The sequence below is a fragment of the Mandrillus leucophaeus genome, unplaced genomic scaffold (genome assembly GCF_000951045.1).
Source record: "Mandrillus leucophaeus isolate KB7577 unplaced genomic scaffold, Mleu.le_1.0 Scaffold882, whole genome shotgun sequence".
In the NCBI taxonomy this organism is placed as follows: Eukaryota; Metazoa; Chordata; class Mammalia; order Primates; family Cercopithecidae; genus Mandrillus; species Mandrillus leucophaeus.
Window position 1 is genome coordinate 19,670 of NW_012109608.1, and position 16,358 is coordinate 36,027.

General features: G+C 37.7%; 1 protein-coding gene and 1 long non-coding RNA gene across 2 annotated transcripts in view; both read left to right on the forward strand.

Annotated features, from left to right (window-relative positions):
* Window positions 1–2,860: 2,860 nt before the first annotated feature.
* On the forward strand, window positions 2,861–4,179 carry LOC105531395. Its single transcript, XR_001004795.1, has 3 exons — window positions 2,861–2,968; window positions 3,104–3,201; window positions 3,612–4,179. It is a non-coding gene; the product is annotated as an uncharacterized LOC105531395 (long non-coding RNA).
* A 471-nt stretch (window positions 4,180–4,650) lies between these two features.
* SH3BGRL2 (SH3 domain binding glutamate-rich protein like 2) overlaps window positions 4,651–16,358 on the forward strand; it is a 289,787-nt gene continuing 278,079 nt past the window's right edge. The window contains exon 1 of the mRNA XM_011969320.1: window positions 4,651–4,763. Coding sequence (XP_011824710.1) covers window positions 4,752–4,763 — 12 coding nt within the window. The 5' untranslated portion in view covers window positions 4,651–4,751. The remainder of the gene's footprint in view (window positions 4,764–16,358) is intronic.

Consider the following 16,358-nt stretch of genomic DNA (forward strand, 5'->3'; position numbering starts at 1 on the left):
GTAAATCATAACTGAGTGATGATTATTTTAAGACCAGATTTTTTGTTTTTTGGGTTTTGTTTTGTTTTGTTTTTTTGAGATACAGTCTTGCTCTGTCACTCAGGCTGGAGTGTAGTGGCACAGTCTTGGCTCACTGCAACCTCCCCCTTCCAGATTGAAGCAATTCTCATGCCTCAGCTTCCTGAGTAGCTGGGATTACAGGCATGCCACTACACCTGGCTAATTTTTGTATTTTCAGTAGAGATGAGGTTTAGCCATGTTGGCCAGGCTGGCCTTGAACTCCTGGCCTCAAGTAATTCACCCACCTCGGCCTCCCAAAGTGCCGGGATTATAGGCGTGAGCCCCCGTGTCAAGCCAAGATTAGGTTTCAAAGTCCAAGGTCCATACCTTTGTTAAGATATTTTGGATTTAAAAAAAGCTGTGATGACATCTGAGATTCTTTGAACTGCTTTTTCGTAGAATACTCATGAATACTTGAGCCCTCCATGAAAATGAGGGGTCTTATAGAAAAAGTTTTATGGGCTGTTGATTGACTAATTCTACATTTCAGAGTCAAAAATCTATGTCTACTTTGGGTGACTTGTTTCTGTTAAATTTCCTTGAGTCCCTTCTGTCTTCTGATTTCATTCTATAAAATCATAGCAGTGTCTGATTCCGGGAATGACATGTGGTTTTCATTTTTTCAAAAACAACATTCAGCTTTCCATTACTCGTAATCATTGAAGAGCATAATGCACAGATAGCTAGATGGCAGAAATTTCCAAACTCACTTGTAATTAGCTCTGTAAAACATTTATATACCTTTAAAAAATCGTTCTTCTGAGCTGACATATGTAAAGTTAAAGTTAGCTGGCATTTCTGAGCAGAGCCCAGTAGAAAGCAGTGTGAAGAGCCCAGGCTGAGATGATTTTTTCAGTCTGGTTTTTTATTTCATTGATCTCCAAAGTGGGTTATCTATGGGCTGGTAATTGAGAGTTGCCTGTGCATACAGACCTCTCTCTTAACTGACTCTAAAACAAAACAAGGAATGTGGCTTCAGTCAAGTCAACCTCTGATGAATGAGGGAGATACTAACCTTCAACGAGCCCCTTTAATCAGAGCACAGAATAATAAACGATGATGGGATAATTAGAAAACAATTTAGAAAGCAACGTTATATCTCTACTTATATCAATTGTTAGTAAATTAATTAAACTGCAAATGGGTGGCAAGGGTTTTTTTAAGCAAACCCCTAACGTAGAAACTTTAAGGAAAAAGAATGATAGGACTTTTTCAAAACAATCACCAAAAACTATGCTTTCAGTAACAATTGAAAACAAGTGAAATAGTGTGGATATTTGTCCCCTCCAAATCTAATGTTGAAATTTGATCTCCAATGTTGGATGTGGGTCCTAGTGGGAGGTGTTTGGGTCTTGGGGCAGATCCCTCATGAATGGTTTCATGCCATCCAAGTAGTAGTGAGTGAGTTCTCACTCGACCAGTTCACACAAGAATTGATTGTTAAAAAGAGCCTGGGACCTTTCTCTCCTCCAGCTCTTCCTTTTACTTGTTATGTGATGCCTGCTCCTGTCTATCTTTCACCATGAGTAGAAGTTCCTTGAGGCCCTAACCAGAAGCGGATGCTGGTGCCCTGCTTCTTGTACAGCCTCCAGAACCATGAGCCAAATAACCTCTTTTTGTTATACATTATCCAGCCTCCCATATTCCTTTATAGCAATACCAACAGACTAAGACAGTAAGAAAAAATTTAAAAAACATATACATGACATGAATGACTTGAAAAAAGAGGGAGAGATAGACCTTTACAAGATACAATTGGAAGTACAAAAGCTATAAAGGAAAGTCTAGATACTGTTTACCGCATAAAAGCATTTTAAAGTCTGTATGAAAAGCAATGCTTTATAAATAAAGCCAAAAGACAATCAATATGCAGAAGAAAATGCTTGTAACATATAAGACAGATTAAAAATGACAACAGAAAAAACGTAAGACTTATTATGCATCAGATACTTATAAGATGTATGACAGATTAAAAATGATAACAGCAAACATAGGACATTAGACATTATGCATCAGGTGCTATTCAAGACATTTTACATATTAACTCCTTTAATCCTCACAAAGATGAATATTACCTAATGAAGTAGGTACTATTATTACCCTATTTTGCTGATAAGAAAACTGAGACCTTTCTGGTCTCAAGAACAAGGACAAGGTGGAATTCGGATCCAGGCAGTATGGCTCTAGGGTGTGTGCTCTCAGTTATCATATCATAATGTGTCTCTTAAAAACTTTAAAATGTGAATGCTGTATACAGTGTTAACAGTGATGTGGATGACAGCACAGAAGGCAACTACTCTCACCTACTGCAGGTAAGAATGTAAATTGAACAATTTCTCAAGGTCAATTAGATATGACTTAACGAAAAGCCATAGAATTCTGTATGGACATTTGACCCAGAAATTCCACTTGTTTTTTATAGTATCAATTTAAAATGGATCCTTATTCATCGACACATGAATTTTATATACCTTAAAAAAATTACACGAAGTTGGTGGCAATCAGAATCCGGGTGCCGGATTTCAGTTTTTGCTTGTTTACAGCACTGCCAGAGTGTACTAAAGTATTCAAAATATGACCAAATTTAAGCAACCTCAGATAATGGTTGTTATTTCTCCCCTCCATACCAAACCATTTTCTGTTCTTGAGTACACAATTGGACTACATATCCCAGCCTTCCTGCAGTTAGATCACATGACTGAGTTCTAGTAATGAATACCATTTCTGGGACAAAGCTTTAAAGAAGGAGGTGTGCCACCTCCAAGCTCTCATTTTCCTTTCACTGACTGGAGGTGGATGATGAATATGAAGCCTCGACGAAGAGAAGGCAAAATGAGTTTGTGTCCCTGAGTTGCTAAGTGGAGAAGAAACGTCCACCAACCAGGAAACACCTGCCTCCAACTGTTAAGTGAGCAATAAATAAACTTCTATTTTGTTTGAGCTATTACACATTTTCTGATCTATTTATCTACAGCTTAATTTATGTTTAAATATGTTTTAAACTGCCACTGAACTGACTTAGTCACATATTTAAACTTTACAGCAGGTCTGTGAAATGTGCTTTCTTTCTGGTCAGCATGGTCACCCGCTTTAATAGTGGCTTCAGATGAGGCACTTTGTGACAGAGGAGCTCTGCCCCTGGTAAGCTGTTTCTCTTGATATGTCTTCAGCTCCTTGATAACAGCTTGTGGTGATGATCTTGCAGACTTCTCCAGCTTTTCTGCTGATACGCAGATTCTTCTTCTCAGCAGGCTGGTTCTTGCTCTGCTAGCTAATGATTTTATTGAATCTTCAAGAATCTTGTGTTTGCCCTCCATCATTGTTCTGACCTTAAATTTTCTTATTTTCCACCTTGTCCTTAGTGAAGACTGTGGATTTAAGTGAGTTCTTAGAGTTCTTAGGAGATACCAACTATGTTTCTCTGCTTCTCCTTTTCTGTGTGTGCGTTGAACTTCTCAGCGTTTTGGACTATGTAATTAAGAGCTTCATTAATCAACATATTCTTCCACGTGGTGACTTAATACTCTCCTGTTTGGCCTCTTTGTTCACAGCAGCAACCTTGAAGATGTTGTGGAAGTCAATAGTCATTCTTACTTCACTCTGAGGACCACAATAGCGTGCAAGGGTGTGTCAAGCTCATTGCTATCTTTGGCCATTCTCTCTCACATTAGTACACTTGGATGTGAATGGCATGTTATCTATGTAAGCAGTGATGGTCACTATCTGGTGGTAGAAATGACGGAATTACACACAATCAGGACAGCTGAGATTCCATTTACTAGCTCAGTAATCAGAGAATATGTATGACATCTCAGCAAAAAAATGTTGAACATGTTCAGATTTCATCGTATCAGCATCACGGTATGTCTTACTGGGAAGACGCTTGCATTCAGTTCCTGGCTACTGAAGAAATTTTGCAGGAGTTCCAGATAACTTACTGGGTCCATAATAATGAAAACTATTACAATTATGCTAAAGAAGAATACTTAATAACACAGAAAATGTTCATGATGTCTTTTAATTTAGAAAGCAGGTTATAAAAGTATTACAGTATGATCGCATATTTATAAGTAAAATATATATTAATTCATTTAGCAAATAAATATTAAGCCCCTCCTATGCACATACCAATATAGATATTGGTATTTGTGTGTGTTATGGCAGATTTTAATTTTCTTATTTTGTATTTTCTGATTTATCTACAACGAATATGTATTAATTTTCTAAAAAAAAATCACTATTAAATTTTTTTGAATTATAAGAAAAGGCTAACGTCATAACAATAAGATTGTATAGAATAAACTGACAACACAGAAGTTATTTCGGCCTTGTGTTCCACAGTGACTCACCAAATATACCCTGCACTGTTTATTTTATTTTTTTCTATTTCACTATTGAAATGAACAGATGCATTTCATGTCACATGGATCTCATGGAAACATGCCAAACATTTTCTTAGCAACCAAACTCCTGTCTTCTGCACTGTGCATGATTAACTAAAACAGCCTGTTGACGGCTTAAAATAAACCTGCCTTTTCCATTTAGCATTTTATCAAATGAATATAATTTCATTTGCTGATGAATTTAGTTCAGCTTCAAGAGAATTTTTCTTTTCTTCATGGGGAGGCTGAGGAATCAGAACTGTCATACCAAAGAATGAAAAGCAAGCCTAGGGAGAACAAGACAGTCTGATGTTTACATGGGTAAAGTAAAAGTATCTTTGTCAATATTACCAGCATTCTCCCTCACCCTCTGTTTTATAGGGTGGAATGCTGATTTTAGTTCTGCCTTTGTATTATGGTGTTTACGTTGCTTGATTACAAACATTAATTTAAATGACTGCTGTGGGGATTACTATTGTTATTATACGTGAGCTCTTGTCTTACTTTTGTTTATTTCTAGCACTTGAGTATGCCCTAAAATTTAATTAGATTCATCTCATAGGATAGTAGACCCTTTGCTGGGGTTCAAAAGTAAAGGGACTAGATGGTATAATCCATCAAGGGAGGAGGGATGTATATTATCAGCAATCAGGAGAATCAATGCTTTCTTAGAGGATGTGACTCTGCAACTCGGAATGGATTGATATTCTGTTTGATGAGTATAAAATATAACTCTGTGTCTACATGTACATGTAGACACTTTGCATCCAAAGACTATAGGAATATTTGCTAAATAAGGAAGATTTAAAGTTTCTTTAAAGATTAACAGCTTGAAAACAAAGTCATCTCTGCAGTTAAACCAGCGTGTACCTACAGAATCAATGAGAGGAAGAGGGTTGCACTGAATATTATATAGTCCATGCGATTTCCCCACTATCTTTTACTTGTGTCCTCATTTGGAAATAGACAGTGAAAGACAGCACTAATGGCAAATTGCAACACTATTTAAATTTCCACCTTATTTCCCCCAGAGCAAATTCTTAAATGTTAATCATCATCAGGCAGTCAAGTAGACACTGTAGCTGCAGAGAGTTTTATGTTTTTCCTGGGGAATAAAGGCACGACAAATATAAAACATAATCCTGATAAATCCACTCTTTCTGATTCCTGCTCTATTTACATTTTCAGAAATAATCTTGATGTATTGTATTTAACATTAGACATAATCAATATAAGATTGATAGACATTTTACATTAAACATTGTAAAAATAGCTGCTCCCACATTTAATATTCTTCTGTTACAAGTCTGAATTCTTCATTACTTAAGCGAGGTTATGATGCTGGTCGGCTACTTTGGAAAATGTCACTATCTTCCTCAGGTTTGTTTCTGAAAGTGTACTAACATTTTCAAAACCTGGTTTCTAAGTTGAGAAAAATCCAAGTGAAAGATGTCACAATGACTATTTGAGACTAATCCTACTGACGGCATTACTTCCTTTATGGAGGTAAGACTTGATAACTAGCATTCTCTGCCACTAGCCTACAGAGAAGGTTACCTTCTCCGTAGCTTCTGGGAGCTTCTTGCAGGTGCTTAGAGCTTTATTAATTACACTCAGCTGGGCTGAGGGAAACTAGAGATGAAATATGGGAAATATTCCAGAGTCTGGCATGTGAGCAATCATAAGCAGTTCATGGAAACCTCAGAGTGTCTCAGCTTTCCTGCTTTATATTCATTAATTTCTTTTTCTCATATTAATAAAGGTCAATGCTGTTAGTGCCTACCTTATCCATAGAAAGGAGCTTGATCTTGAACTGAGTTGTTCCATTATATTCTACTTTTTAATAGAAAACTAAAATCTTACTTTTGGGGATGGCTTTGTTGTCAGTATGCTTGGTATAGCTTTGTCTTTTTCTAATGAATAGCCCTTTACTTTATTCCAAAAGATCGTATGCTTCTTAGAAGTGTTTCTGTTCTTTAGTTAAAATTACATTTTAGTTTTAAAACTCAATTAAAAAATCAGTAGTTATTTATTGATGGCAGGATATTAGTTGCTATATTAAATCCTATAGATGAATTAATTCTCACATTGACACTAGGAAGTAAAATCAGGTCTTTCTGATGCTCTATAATGAAGTGAAAAAGAACACACCACACCCACATTAAGAATAGATTACATGTCTTAGTTAGTCAGCCAAGACAAAAGAAACTCTCTGAGGCAGGACCAATATGGCCTGACTAACAAGGATTTCCCTGGTCTCTGCTTCCTGAGAAAGTCCACCAGGAAGGTCATATCCACACATAGTAAAGACCATCAGTGTCTAAATGTCCCTGATAGTAGACCTGCCTCCAACTTTCCAGGCTTCCCAAATAATTACATCTTCACAACCCAAAGTATTTTCCAAATCCCATGTTCTTATAATTACAGCAGATTTCAGAACATCATACCTTTGCAGTGGTGTTCCTTTAAAATGAGGTACATAAACTCCTTTAATTATACAGTGAAATAAAAATATAGTTCATTTTCAATATAAGGATTGGGGCAACTAAAATCTGGTCACTTGAAGAACTAATTTCTGGTAAAAAGATGAGGAACTAAATTATAGAGATTTGTTAATACAGTATTGTAAGTTGTCAGGATAATTTGGGAATAGTTCTTTCTAGATCAATGGATGGATTGAATAAGAACAGCTTTGACTTATGATTCTAAAATGTGGTACGACATTTTTGCAAATTTCATCTTGAAGAAATACTTTTCTGTAAGATTTTCTCCCTAAAGCTAGATTAGATCTCCAATGGGAGTACCCGTACTCCCTGGAAGTCTGGAACAAAACAGGAAATACTTTCCTGGCTCTGCAGTGGCATACTATGGTTGCCTAAACAAAAAAGGGCAAGGTTGTCTGGTACTTGCCTAACTAGATAACTAGAAAGATATAGACATGGGTGTGCGTGTGTGTGTGGATGTGGATGTGTGTGCATACAATTAAGAAGTCTATATGTATATGGATATAAGCTTGTACATATACATACATATAAGCTTCTCAGTTCCAAATATAGTAACATAAAGAACACTTCAGTTATTAGGAAAAGATACTCTTTCAATGCAGGCTCTAGGGTGCACTGTCTAATTCAGTAGCTACTAGTCATATGTGGAGTTATATAAATTTAAATGTAAACTAATTTCATGTAAATTAATTTAAAATTCATCTTCAGAGCCGCACTAGCCACGTTTCAAGTACTCCACATGTGGCTAGTAGCTACCATATCAGATAGCACAGATGTAGAATCCTTCCATCATTGCGGGAAGTTCTACTGGACAGTGTTGGTCCGGAAATGAAGGAAATATTTTAAAAATGCATTTAATTAGGGCTTGTTAGTCTTATCCTTTCAATAAAGTCTTCCCTGAACTAATTTCTGTTGTAGATTACTGAAATGGGCTATTTTATTATGCTGTTCACATAGTTATTCAACTTCTAATTGGAGGTTGATGAAGTTCTTTCATTTACGACAGTATTATTTGCACCACATTTTCCAACTGCATTAAGAAGTTAAATTATCTCACAGAAGATAACAAAAGACAGGGAATTTACTCAACAGTCTAGAACATATAAATATAAATATGTATGAGGGTGTGTGTGTGTGTGTGTGTATGTGTGTAAGTTTGTGTTGACTGAAAACCAAAGTTGAGGATGCCGTGCTCCCACATTGTGAAGTGAAATGCTAAGCACACTACTAGCTTATCTTTGCAACCTTCTCAAGAAGAGTCCAGTCAAGTCCAACAGGGACTTCTGCCCTGCATAAGGAAATCATTAGAGAAGATTTTTTGAAGAAATGTCTTAAGAGCAAAGAATTACCAGTGGCTCTCAAAGATTCTGTTTGCAAGTGGCATACTGCTCATATTTCACTTGCCAAATCGAGTCATGTGACCAAACCTGCCATCAGTGGGGTGGAGAAGTATAGTCTTCTCACAGAGAGTAGCAGCAAATAATTAGGGACAATAGTATACCTGTCACAAGGCCTTTCTGCTAATGATAAACATCTCACTCTCTGTATTAGTTAGGGTTCTCCAGAGAAACAGAACCAGTAGGATATACATATAAAGATATAAGGAGATTAATATGGGAATTAATTCCACATGGTTATGGAAGCCAAGAAGTCCCATCGTATGCCATCTGCAAGATGGAGAACTACGAATTCAGACTGTAATTCATGTTGGGTCCAAAGGCCTGCGAAACAATAGGAGCTGCTGGCATAAGTCTCAGAGTCAGAAGGCCAAGAACTCCAGTATTTCAGAGCAGAAGATGGGTGTCCCAGCTCATGGAGAGGGGGAGAGAGAGAAAAAGAGAGAGAGAGAGAGAAAATTCACTCCTTCTCTGTCTTTTTGTGCTGTTTAGGTCTTCAACAGATTAGATGATGCTGCCCACATTGACGAAGGCAGCTCTTCTTTACCTTAGTCCACTGGTTCAAATGCCATTCTCTTTCAGAAACACCCTCACAGACACACCCAGAAATAATGTTTTACCGGCTATCTGGGCATCCCTTAATGTGTCAGTCAAATTGACACGTAAAATTAACCATCACACTCTGTCTTTTATTTATCTTGTTATGATACAGCTGGTTTCTAGATGGTATTATTATTATTATTATTATTTTTTAGACAGAGTCTCGCTCTGTAACCCAGACTGGAGTGCAGTGGCATGATTTCGGCTCACTGCTAGCTCCACCTCCCAGGTTCACGCCATTCTCCTGCCTCAACCTCCTGAGTAGCTGGAACTACAGGCACCCACCACTATGCCCAGCTAATTTTTCTGTATTTTTTTAGTAGAGATGGGGTTTCACTGTGTTAGCCAGGATGGTCTCGATCTCTTGACCACCCGATCCGCCTGCCTCAGCCTCCCAAAGTGCTGGGATTACAGGCGTGAGCCACCACACCCGGCCTCTAAATGGTATTTTTATATCTGCTTAGAAAAAATAACCCTATTTTTAGAACAACTGAGGTATCTGGTTTTTCAACATTATCAACAATAGACCACTGTGGTTTCTTGGAGTCTCTTATCATCCTTGACCTAGGCTCAACTGCACTGGTTGCCCTCCTATACTATACTCCGAATCTGTAGAATGCATAAAAAGCAGAGGACACTTTGTTCATTACTCTGCCTGTTTTAGTGCCAGAGATACTGGCCTGGAGTCGGAAGTCTGGTAGGGAACAATTTGGACAAATTGAATAGAAGGTGTTATTTATGGCCATGAGGACAGAACAAGAATACCTGCTGCTGGAAAGTTTTATAAGATGATGATCATGTTTTCTTTCTCATTAGCAGGGTATTTCAAAGGTGAGTGGTGGTCACTGTATTTATTATAAACAAATACCACTGAGCCTTAACTTTTGGAAGAAGCTTGTATTAATCAACACAGCACACAGAAATGACACCTGTGAGACAGATGTTTTCATCTCCATTTTGCAAAAGAGCCAGCAAAACAAAGAGAGATTAAGCGACTTGCCCAGAGTCTCACAACTCAAGTGCTAGAGATGGCGTCTGAGCTTGAGTCTTCCTGATTCCAGATTTACACATGGATCTGGTGAGCATCTTCCTACCCATATCAACAAGTAGCATTTGTCAGGTGGTATACTGCATTCACCAGGCCTCTTGTCAAAGGCAGTATCAACATTGGTTGATTTGTCTTTAAAATTACCCTGCAAAATAACTATTATTTCTTAGTATTCTATGGTTAGGAAATTGAAGCTTAGAGGGTTAAATATGGCATGAAAGATTACACTGCTAACAAGTGTTGGAGCCAGAATTTTAAACCAAGTCTAACTCTAAAGTCACTGTTCCCATGGCTAACTAACCTCTACTGTTACAGCTTTAATGCTTAGCATCTGCATCCAAAACTAGGGGTGCCCTGAAGTGGAAAAAGGCAGGATATCTGAAGTCATACCAGAAAGGCAAGTAAAAAGAATAAAAGTACTTGAGTAAAAATGCATGGGATTGGATGATGGTGTAGGTTTATGGTGGAAATGAGAATATTAAAATGAGAATTACAGAAGAAAATCACTTAATCATGAAATAGAAATGGACTTCTGTCCCTGAAGCTCTTTGGTTAATTTTGCTTTTCAGATCTAATTTTTTTCTTAAGCATGCTTATTTTGATTCTAATCCAGTTGAAGCAAGCTTATAATTAAAGTGGCATTTACTACATTGGACATTTTTCATACTGATTAGATAGGAGTGTCTAGGGCAGCGAAAGGCCCTTGGGATCTGAGCACATCCAATGTCTTGATCACACAGTAGAAACAGGCAACCAAAATCCAGCTTTGGTGGGAGACAGTCTGAGTCAGAGGGATTGTTAGATGATAAGCCAAAGCAGAAGCCAGGGAGTGCACCCGGAGATACTCATTGCTGGGAGGCTCTGTGTTCATCTTGTTTTAATCAGTTGACCATTAAAAGAGAGAGAAGAAAAAATGAATGAAAAATTGTTAGGATAACTGAGTCAGATGACAATTGTGTGCAACTCAAACATACCTAATACTAAAACAAGAGGTATTCTGATGGAAGTTAGTACACAGATTGACATGAGTTGTCCTTTCTGACACTTAGAACCAATCTTTTTCTAAAGAATTGCTACCTCTCAAAATGGTTGGATATGAAAATTAGGACCTAGCTGGATCAACTCAATGGAAGCTAGTATATGACTTCTTAACTATTTCAACTAGAAGTATGTACCAGGCTGTGTCACTGATGTCCAAATAACCCCTGCAACACTTAGACATCCTTCCACAGAAAATTATTCCTAATTCCTGTATTTCTTGAATGATGCCCAGAATTTAAAATAATAGCCCCATGCCTTGCTACTCATTGTAACTGAGAATGCAAATGTCCTTGGATAGCTGGAAAAATTGCAGAAAAAATGATAAAGGTTTTTCTGTATGGCAATCAGTTCTACAGACATCTAGCTCTGCCAGAATGGAGGCAATTATTTATTGTTGATTAAGCAGTGGGAGTCGTGGTTCTGGGTTTAAGGAAGACAGTTTTCTGGCCAAGAGGATCTAGAAAGTGCCCTTGGAACAACTGACTTTCCAAGATATTCATATACTCTATGGTTCCTGACAAAAATATAAAGGATCTGGGCTTGATTTTAATGAAAGAGTGAATGTTCACCCTCACTTCTTAGAATATTGAGTAGAAAATCAAAGGCTTTTCTCTAATCTTCATTCCTCTCTTTATTCCACTCTTGGAGCCTGGTTGTAAACCTTGGTATCCTGTACCTATGGTGAGTCTACAGACGGACTGGGTTGTTCAGAATCTTCCCTCTTGTAATACACTACTACTTTATATAAAGAATGACCCCAATCATAGGTTCTCTTTAGAGGAGAATTTGAAACTATGGGGAAAACAGTAATTTTGTCCCACTACAAACAAATCAATCTGTGATTTGTGTATTGAGACTCCCCCAGAGAGATTTGGGCAATTAAGAATTGGAAACCCTTAATTAGAATGAAAAAGACTCAGCGATGGTAGATGGAGATGCTGATGAGTTCCAGAAGGGCTCTCTGTGTGTTAAGAGTTGGGTAGTCAATATGCAATGTAACATCTAGAGTAGTGTGGAACATTTCATTACCAAACACTGTAATCATGCTCAGGGCTCCCCTGGAGTGGCTCATCATGTGCCCTGACCTCAGGGTCCTATTTCTTCTGGTGTGGTTTGGGGTGTATTTAGTGAGTAAATGACCATGCTTTCCCCCAGTGGAACTAAAGAGGACAGGTTGGATACAATAGCTTCTAGAGCTGGCATTGGACTTTGTCAGCAGTGTGGCTTTTATGGTCATTGATCATAAGCAAAGAAAGACTCTTTCTGTCCCTCTCTCTGCCAGACATCCCTCTAGTGTCCAGGTTTCCCTTCTGCGGCTGAGTGGTATACATAACACCCTTTCTATGTGCCAGGCTATGTCACTGTAAGGCCCTTCTGATAATGATAAACAGCTCACTCTCTGTATTAGTTAGGGTTCTCCAGAAAAACAGGACTATTAGGATATACATACAAAGATATAAGGAGATTAATATGGGAATTGGCTGTAAGCAATTATAAGCAGTATAATAAGACATAGCCTGGTACATAGAAACAGCCTCCCCTTTTCTCTACACTTAAATTCTTCCTGTTCTTTAACACGGAGCTGGGACTTCACCTCCTGCAGACAAATATCTACATATTACCCTCCAGTTTATTTTTTATTTTGTTTGTTTAATTGTGACTTTCTTCAATGTACTGTAACTCCCAGAGTGCTGAACATAATTCTAACAGGAAGCCTTCAATTAACATGGAGTAATGCTGAGGTACGTTTGAAATACTTGCTATTTTGGAATCTAGGAAAGCAAATGTCTACGGGAAACCAGAAAAGTCGGATTCAACATCTAGACTTTTTAACAGTAAAGATTCCAAAGAAAAGACTGTATTTAGGAAAATGAACCAATACTGTTTACTTTTACATAGAAATCTAAAAATAAGTGAATGAGTATATACATTGGAGAGAGTGACAGAATTAAAAGTAAGACGTCTGCAAAGTGATACAGGAAATAGAATAGATAATCTGGATATTACAGGCCAAAAGCAACATAAAACACCTAACGATGTTTTTGGTATAGTGGAAAAATCAACAGTAATCTGAAATTTTCTGTCCTTTTGCAATATTAACAAATTTTATTTTATTGTTGGATAGTCTCTCTGCCAGCTTTCTAGAATGATCTGGATATATTACTGACTTTTCTAACTTTATTTCCCCTGCTACTATTATTTTATGTATTACTCTGTGGACATCTTATTTTCTTGCCTACAGGGAATAATTTAACTTAAATATTAACATTAGTCATTTGAGCATAGTATTTCACGGACATTTTTATCCCTCTGTTTTTTTAAGATCATCCATTACTTTTACTCTGTTTCCTGTGTTGACGTTTTTCATGCTGTTTGCAATAATTTTCAGTAGGAAAAAAGTTTAAATGCATACAGTGACACTTCCATGAAATGGAATTTTCAAAGACATTTGTTTCTTGGATCTGTTGCTACGATTTTAAAATAGGAATGTTATACCCAGGAAAATATGCAATGTGGGAGCAGGACATATTTTACCACTGTGGGTATGTTCAAATTTCTAAAAATATTTTTGTTTTCTTTCTCTTTTTAAAGTTTGACAAGAAAATATTTGTGCACTCAAATTTTTTTCCCTAGTTATTGAGTTGTTTTTTTCTCATTGTTCCTTGATATCATCTCACCTAAGTATATGATTTCAGTGTGTTTTCTGGTTGGACTCCTGAGAGATGGCACCGTCAAGCAGGTTTATTTAGCTGTGTGTTGAACAGAACTGCAGGAAGCAGCAAAGGCTGTTAGCAGAAGCCAGGAGGAGATCTTTAAAAGCATGATGAGTTATGTTACACACACCAAGGGCACAAATAAATTGCATTTTGCACCATCCTCAGAGATATCGCTGGTAGGTGGTAGAGTGTTCAGGAGTCAGAGCGCTAGTCCAGGATCAATGCAACAGCAGCAGCGTGGAGGTGAGAGAGCCAAGGATGCCGGGAGCCACCTGGTTCCCACAACTGACGGAGCAGGACCACCGCCCTCAGCCTCAAGCTGTTTCTGCAGCTTGGAAACTATCGGCTAAGCTGGCCCAGAGTATGAGAATTTTCTAAAAGCTGAAGGGAGACAGTCCCTTTAGTGCATGGGTATTCCAGTCATTAGATCCAAAGACAAGCGCAGCTTCTATTTCAAAAAAAAAAATAGCAGATAGCTGCAGGGTTAGCTTTTCCCCCAATGGCTGTTCACATTGATTTGCTTCATAGATTGATTGCTTTTGGCATTCGCAACCCTCCTGAACAACAGGGGAAAAAAACCCAGTGGCTGGGCCAAATTCACAAATGATGAATGAACATGGAAGACACATTTGGTGTCACACTCACTTGCAATGGATAACAGCATTTAAAAGTAGTAACAGCTGGATTCAAGTTTTTAAAATTAGGGCTGTATTATTAATGGGGGAATTGGGACACTGGGAGTCTGAGAGGGAGATTAAAAGCTTATTTGAAATGAATGGGCTTTCTGCTGCACCTTGGGATGGCAGCCACCAGGCGGACATGACACACGGCTCTGGCCCCTTGTCAGACAACTTTTACTCAGCTGGATTCAGCATTAGACCTTGGTGTGCAATGAGGACACTCTAACAAGGAGCGGCACAAAACTTCTTTTGTATTTATTGTGGGGATTTTGTAAAGTATATTGTCCAATAAATCTCATATCATCTTCTTCATGAAGACATCCAGGAGAAATTCCTCACACATCTTACAGACAGGAAAAGCTATGTTCTCCAGAGAAATGATGCTAGTCCACTTCATAAACACTGAATCTTGTGACTGCCAGAATTCCCCTCCTGCCTTGGTCCCGGTGAAGCAAGTGACTGGGTTTAAGACTAGAATGGGACCTTCTGTATACACTGATATTCAATACTTTTATTCCTGGCTTCACTTTGCTTTCTCACCCTTATTTTTCTTTCTCTCCTATTACATGCATTTATGCAATGAGGAGGAAGATAAACAGTCAGTACACATTTTTTAGTGATAAATTATCATTTTAAATTTTGCCCAAGTGGCAATATTGTTATAAAAGAAAATATCCTTAATTTTTAGGAAATGCAGATCCAAGTATGGATGGGAGTGAAATGATGTGCAACTGCAATTTGCTTTAAAATACTTCAGCAATCGAAGGGGTAGATAAAGCAAGGAGGGGAACATTTTGAAAACTGAATATAGGTGGGTTTTTAAAACTATCCTTTTTAACTTCTGTGTATGTTTAGGAATTTTAATTAGAAAATGTTTTCCATTTGGATCAAATTTTTGATATAGTGGGAGGCCAAGTTTCTTGTCAACTTGACAGTGATTTCCATCAGAAAATGTTGACTAGTTTTTCATATATTCTTCTGAAACTGGTTTGACTGTTTAGTTTTTCTCCCCCTGCCTTGTCAGTTGAAGCTTCAAGTCATACAATCTAAGACAGAATGAAGGCAGCAAATCTAAACTCCAAGGCTACATAAAATGTGCCAATCCACAGGTAGAAACACTCACATGTGCTTAGAAACGCTCTGCTTTCCTCCTTGATTACCCAAATTCTCACTCTGAGCTTCTATTTCTCCAGATCTAGACTTGGGAATTCAATATCTGAAGACTCATATAGGGCTGATGTACCCTAAGTTGCAAAATTTCATGCATATTTCATACTTACACTCTTCATATGTCAATGGTGCTATTGAGTTTGGTTACTTTCTCTATCTGTGTGGTTTCATCACCAGTTTATTCACTCCTATATAAAACTTAGGATTTGAGATAAGAACTGGAATTTAAATGAACTTTAGGAAAGAGTGTATCTTGGTTAGACTATAAGAGTCTGAAAAGTCTGCTGTGGGTGCTAAGCTGGCTAACTAAGGGAAATGGTGATGCTAACAGAAATTTGTCATGTGTCTTCAGAGTATTGTCTGGCAACTGATTAAAACAGAGGAAGAGTGAAACAACATCTGCTTCTCTCCACCTCACACTGATAAAATGGTTGAATAAATGCACTTTGCTTATGGCCATGAAGAACACAGGGGACTTCATCTTTCCAAGTGTTTTCATGCAATGCTCAAGGCTAATTCTTTTGGTCCTGATGTTTTATTTCTTAGCACCTGCTGGATCAAGAAGCACCCACAAGGATCATTTCTCAAAAATGTCTGAAACTATATCTATTCTGACTATGAACCTTGATCACAATTCAAACCCTTAGGCTACTAAAAATAAAATGTTCTGATTGTTTTCAGCATTACCCACTAACTTTTGCTTTCTATTTCCATTTTCTGTCTTCTGCGGGCACTTTTTAAACAGAGTCTGAAAGTGCT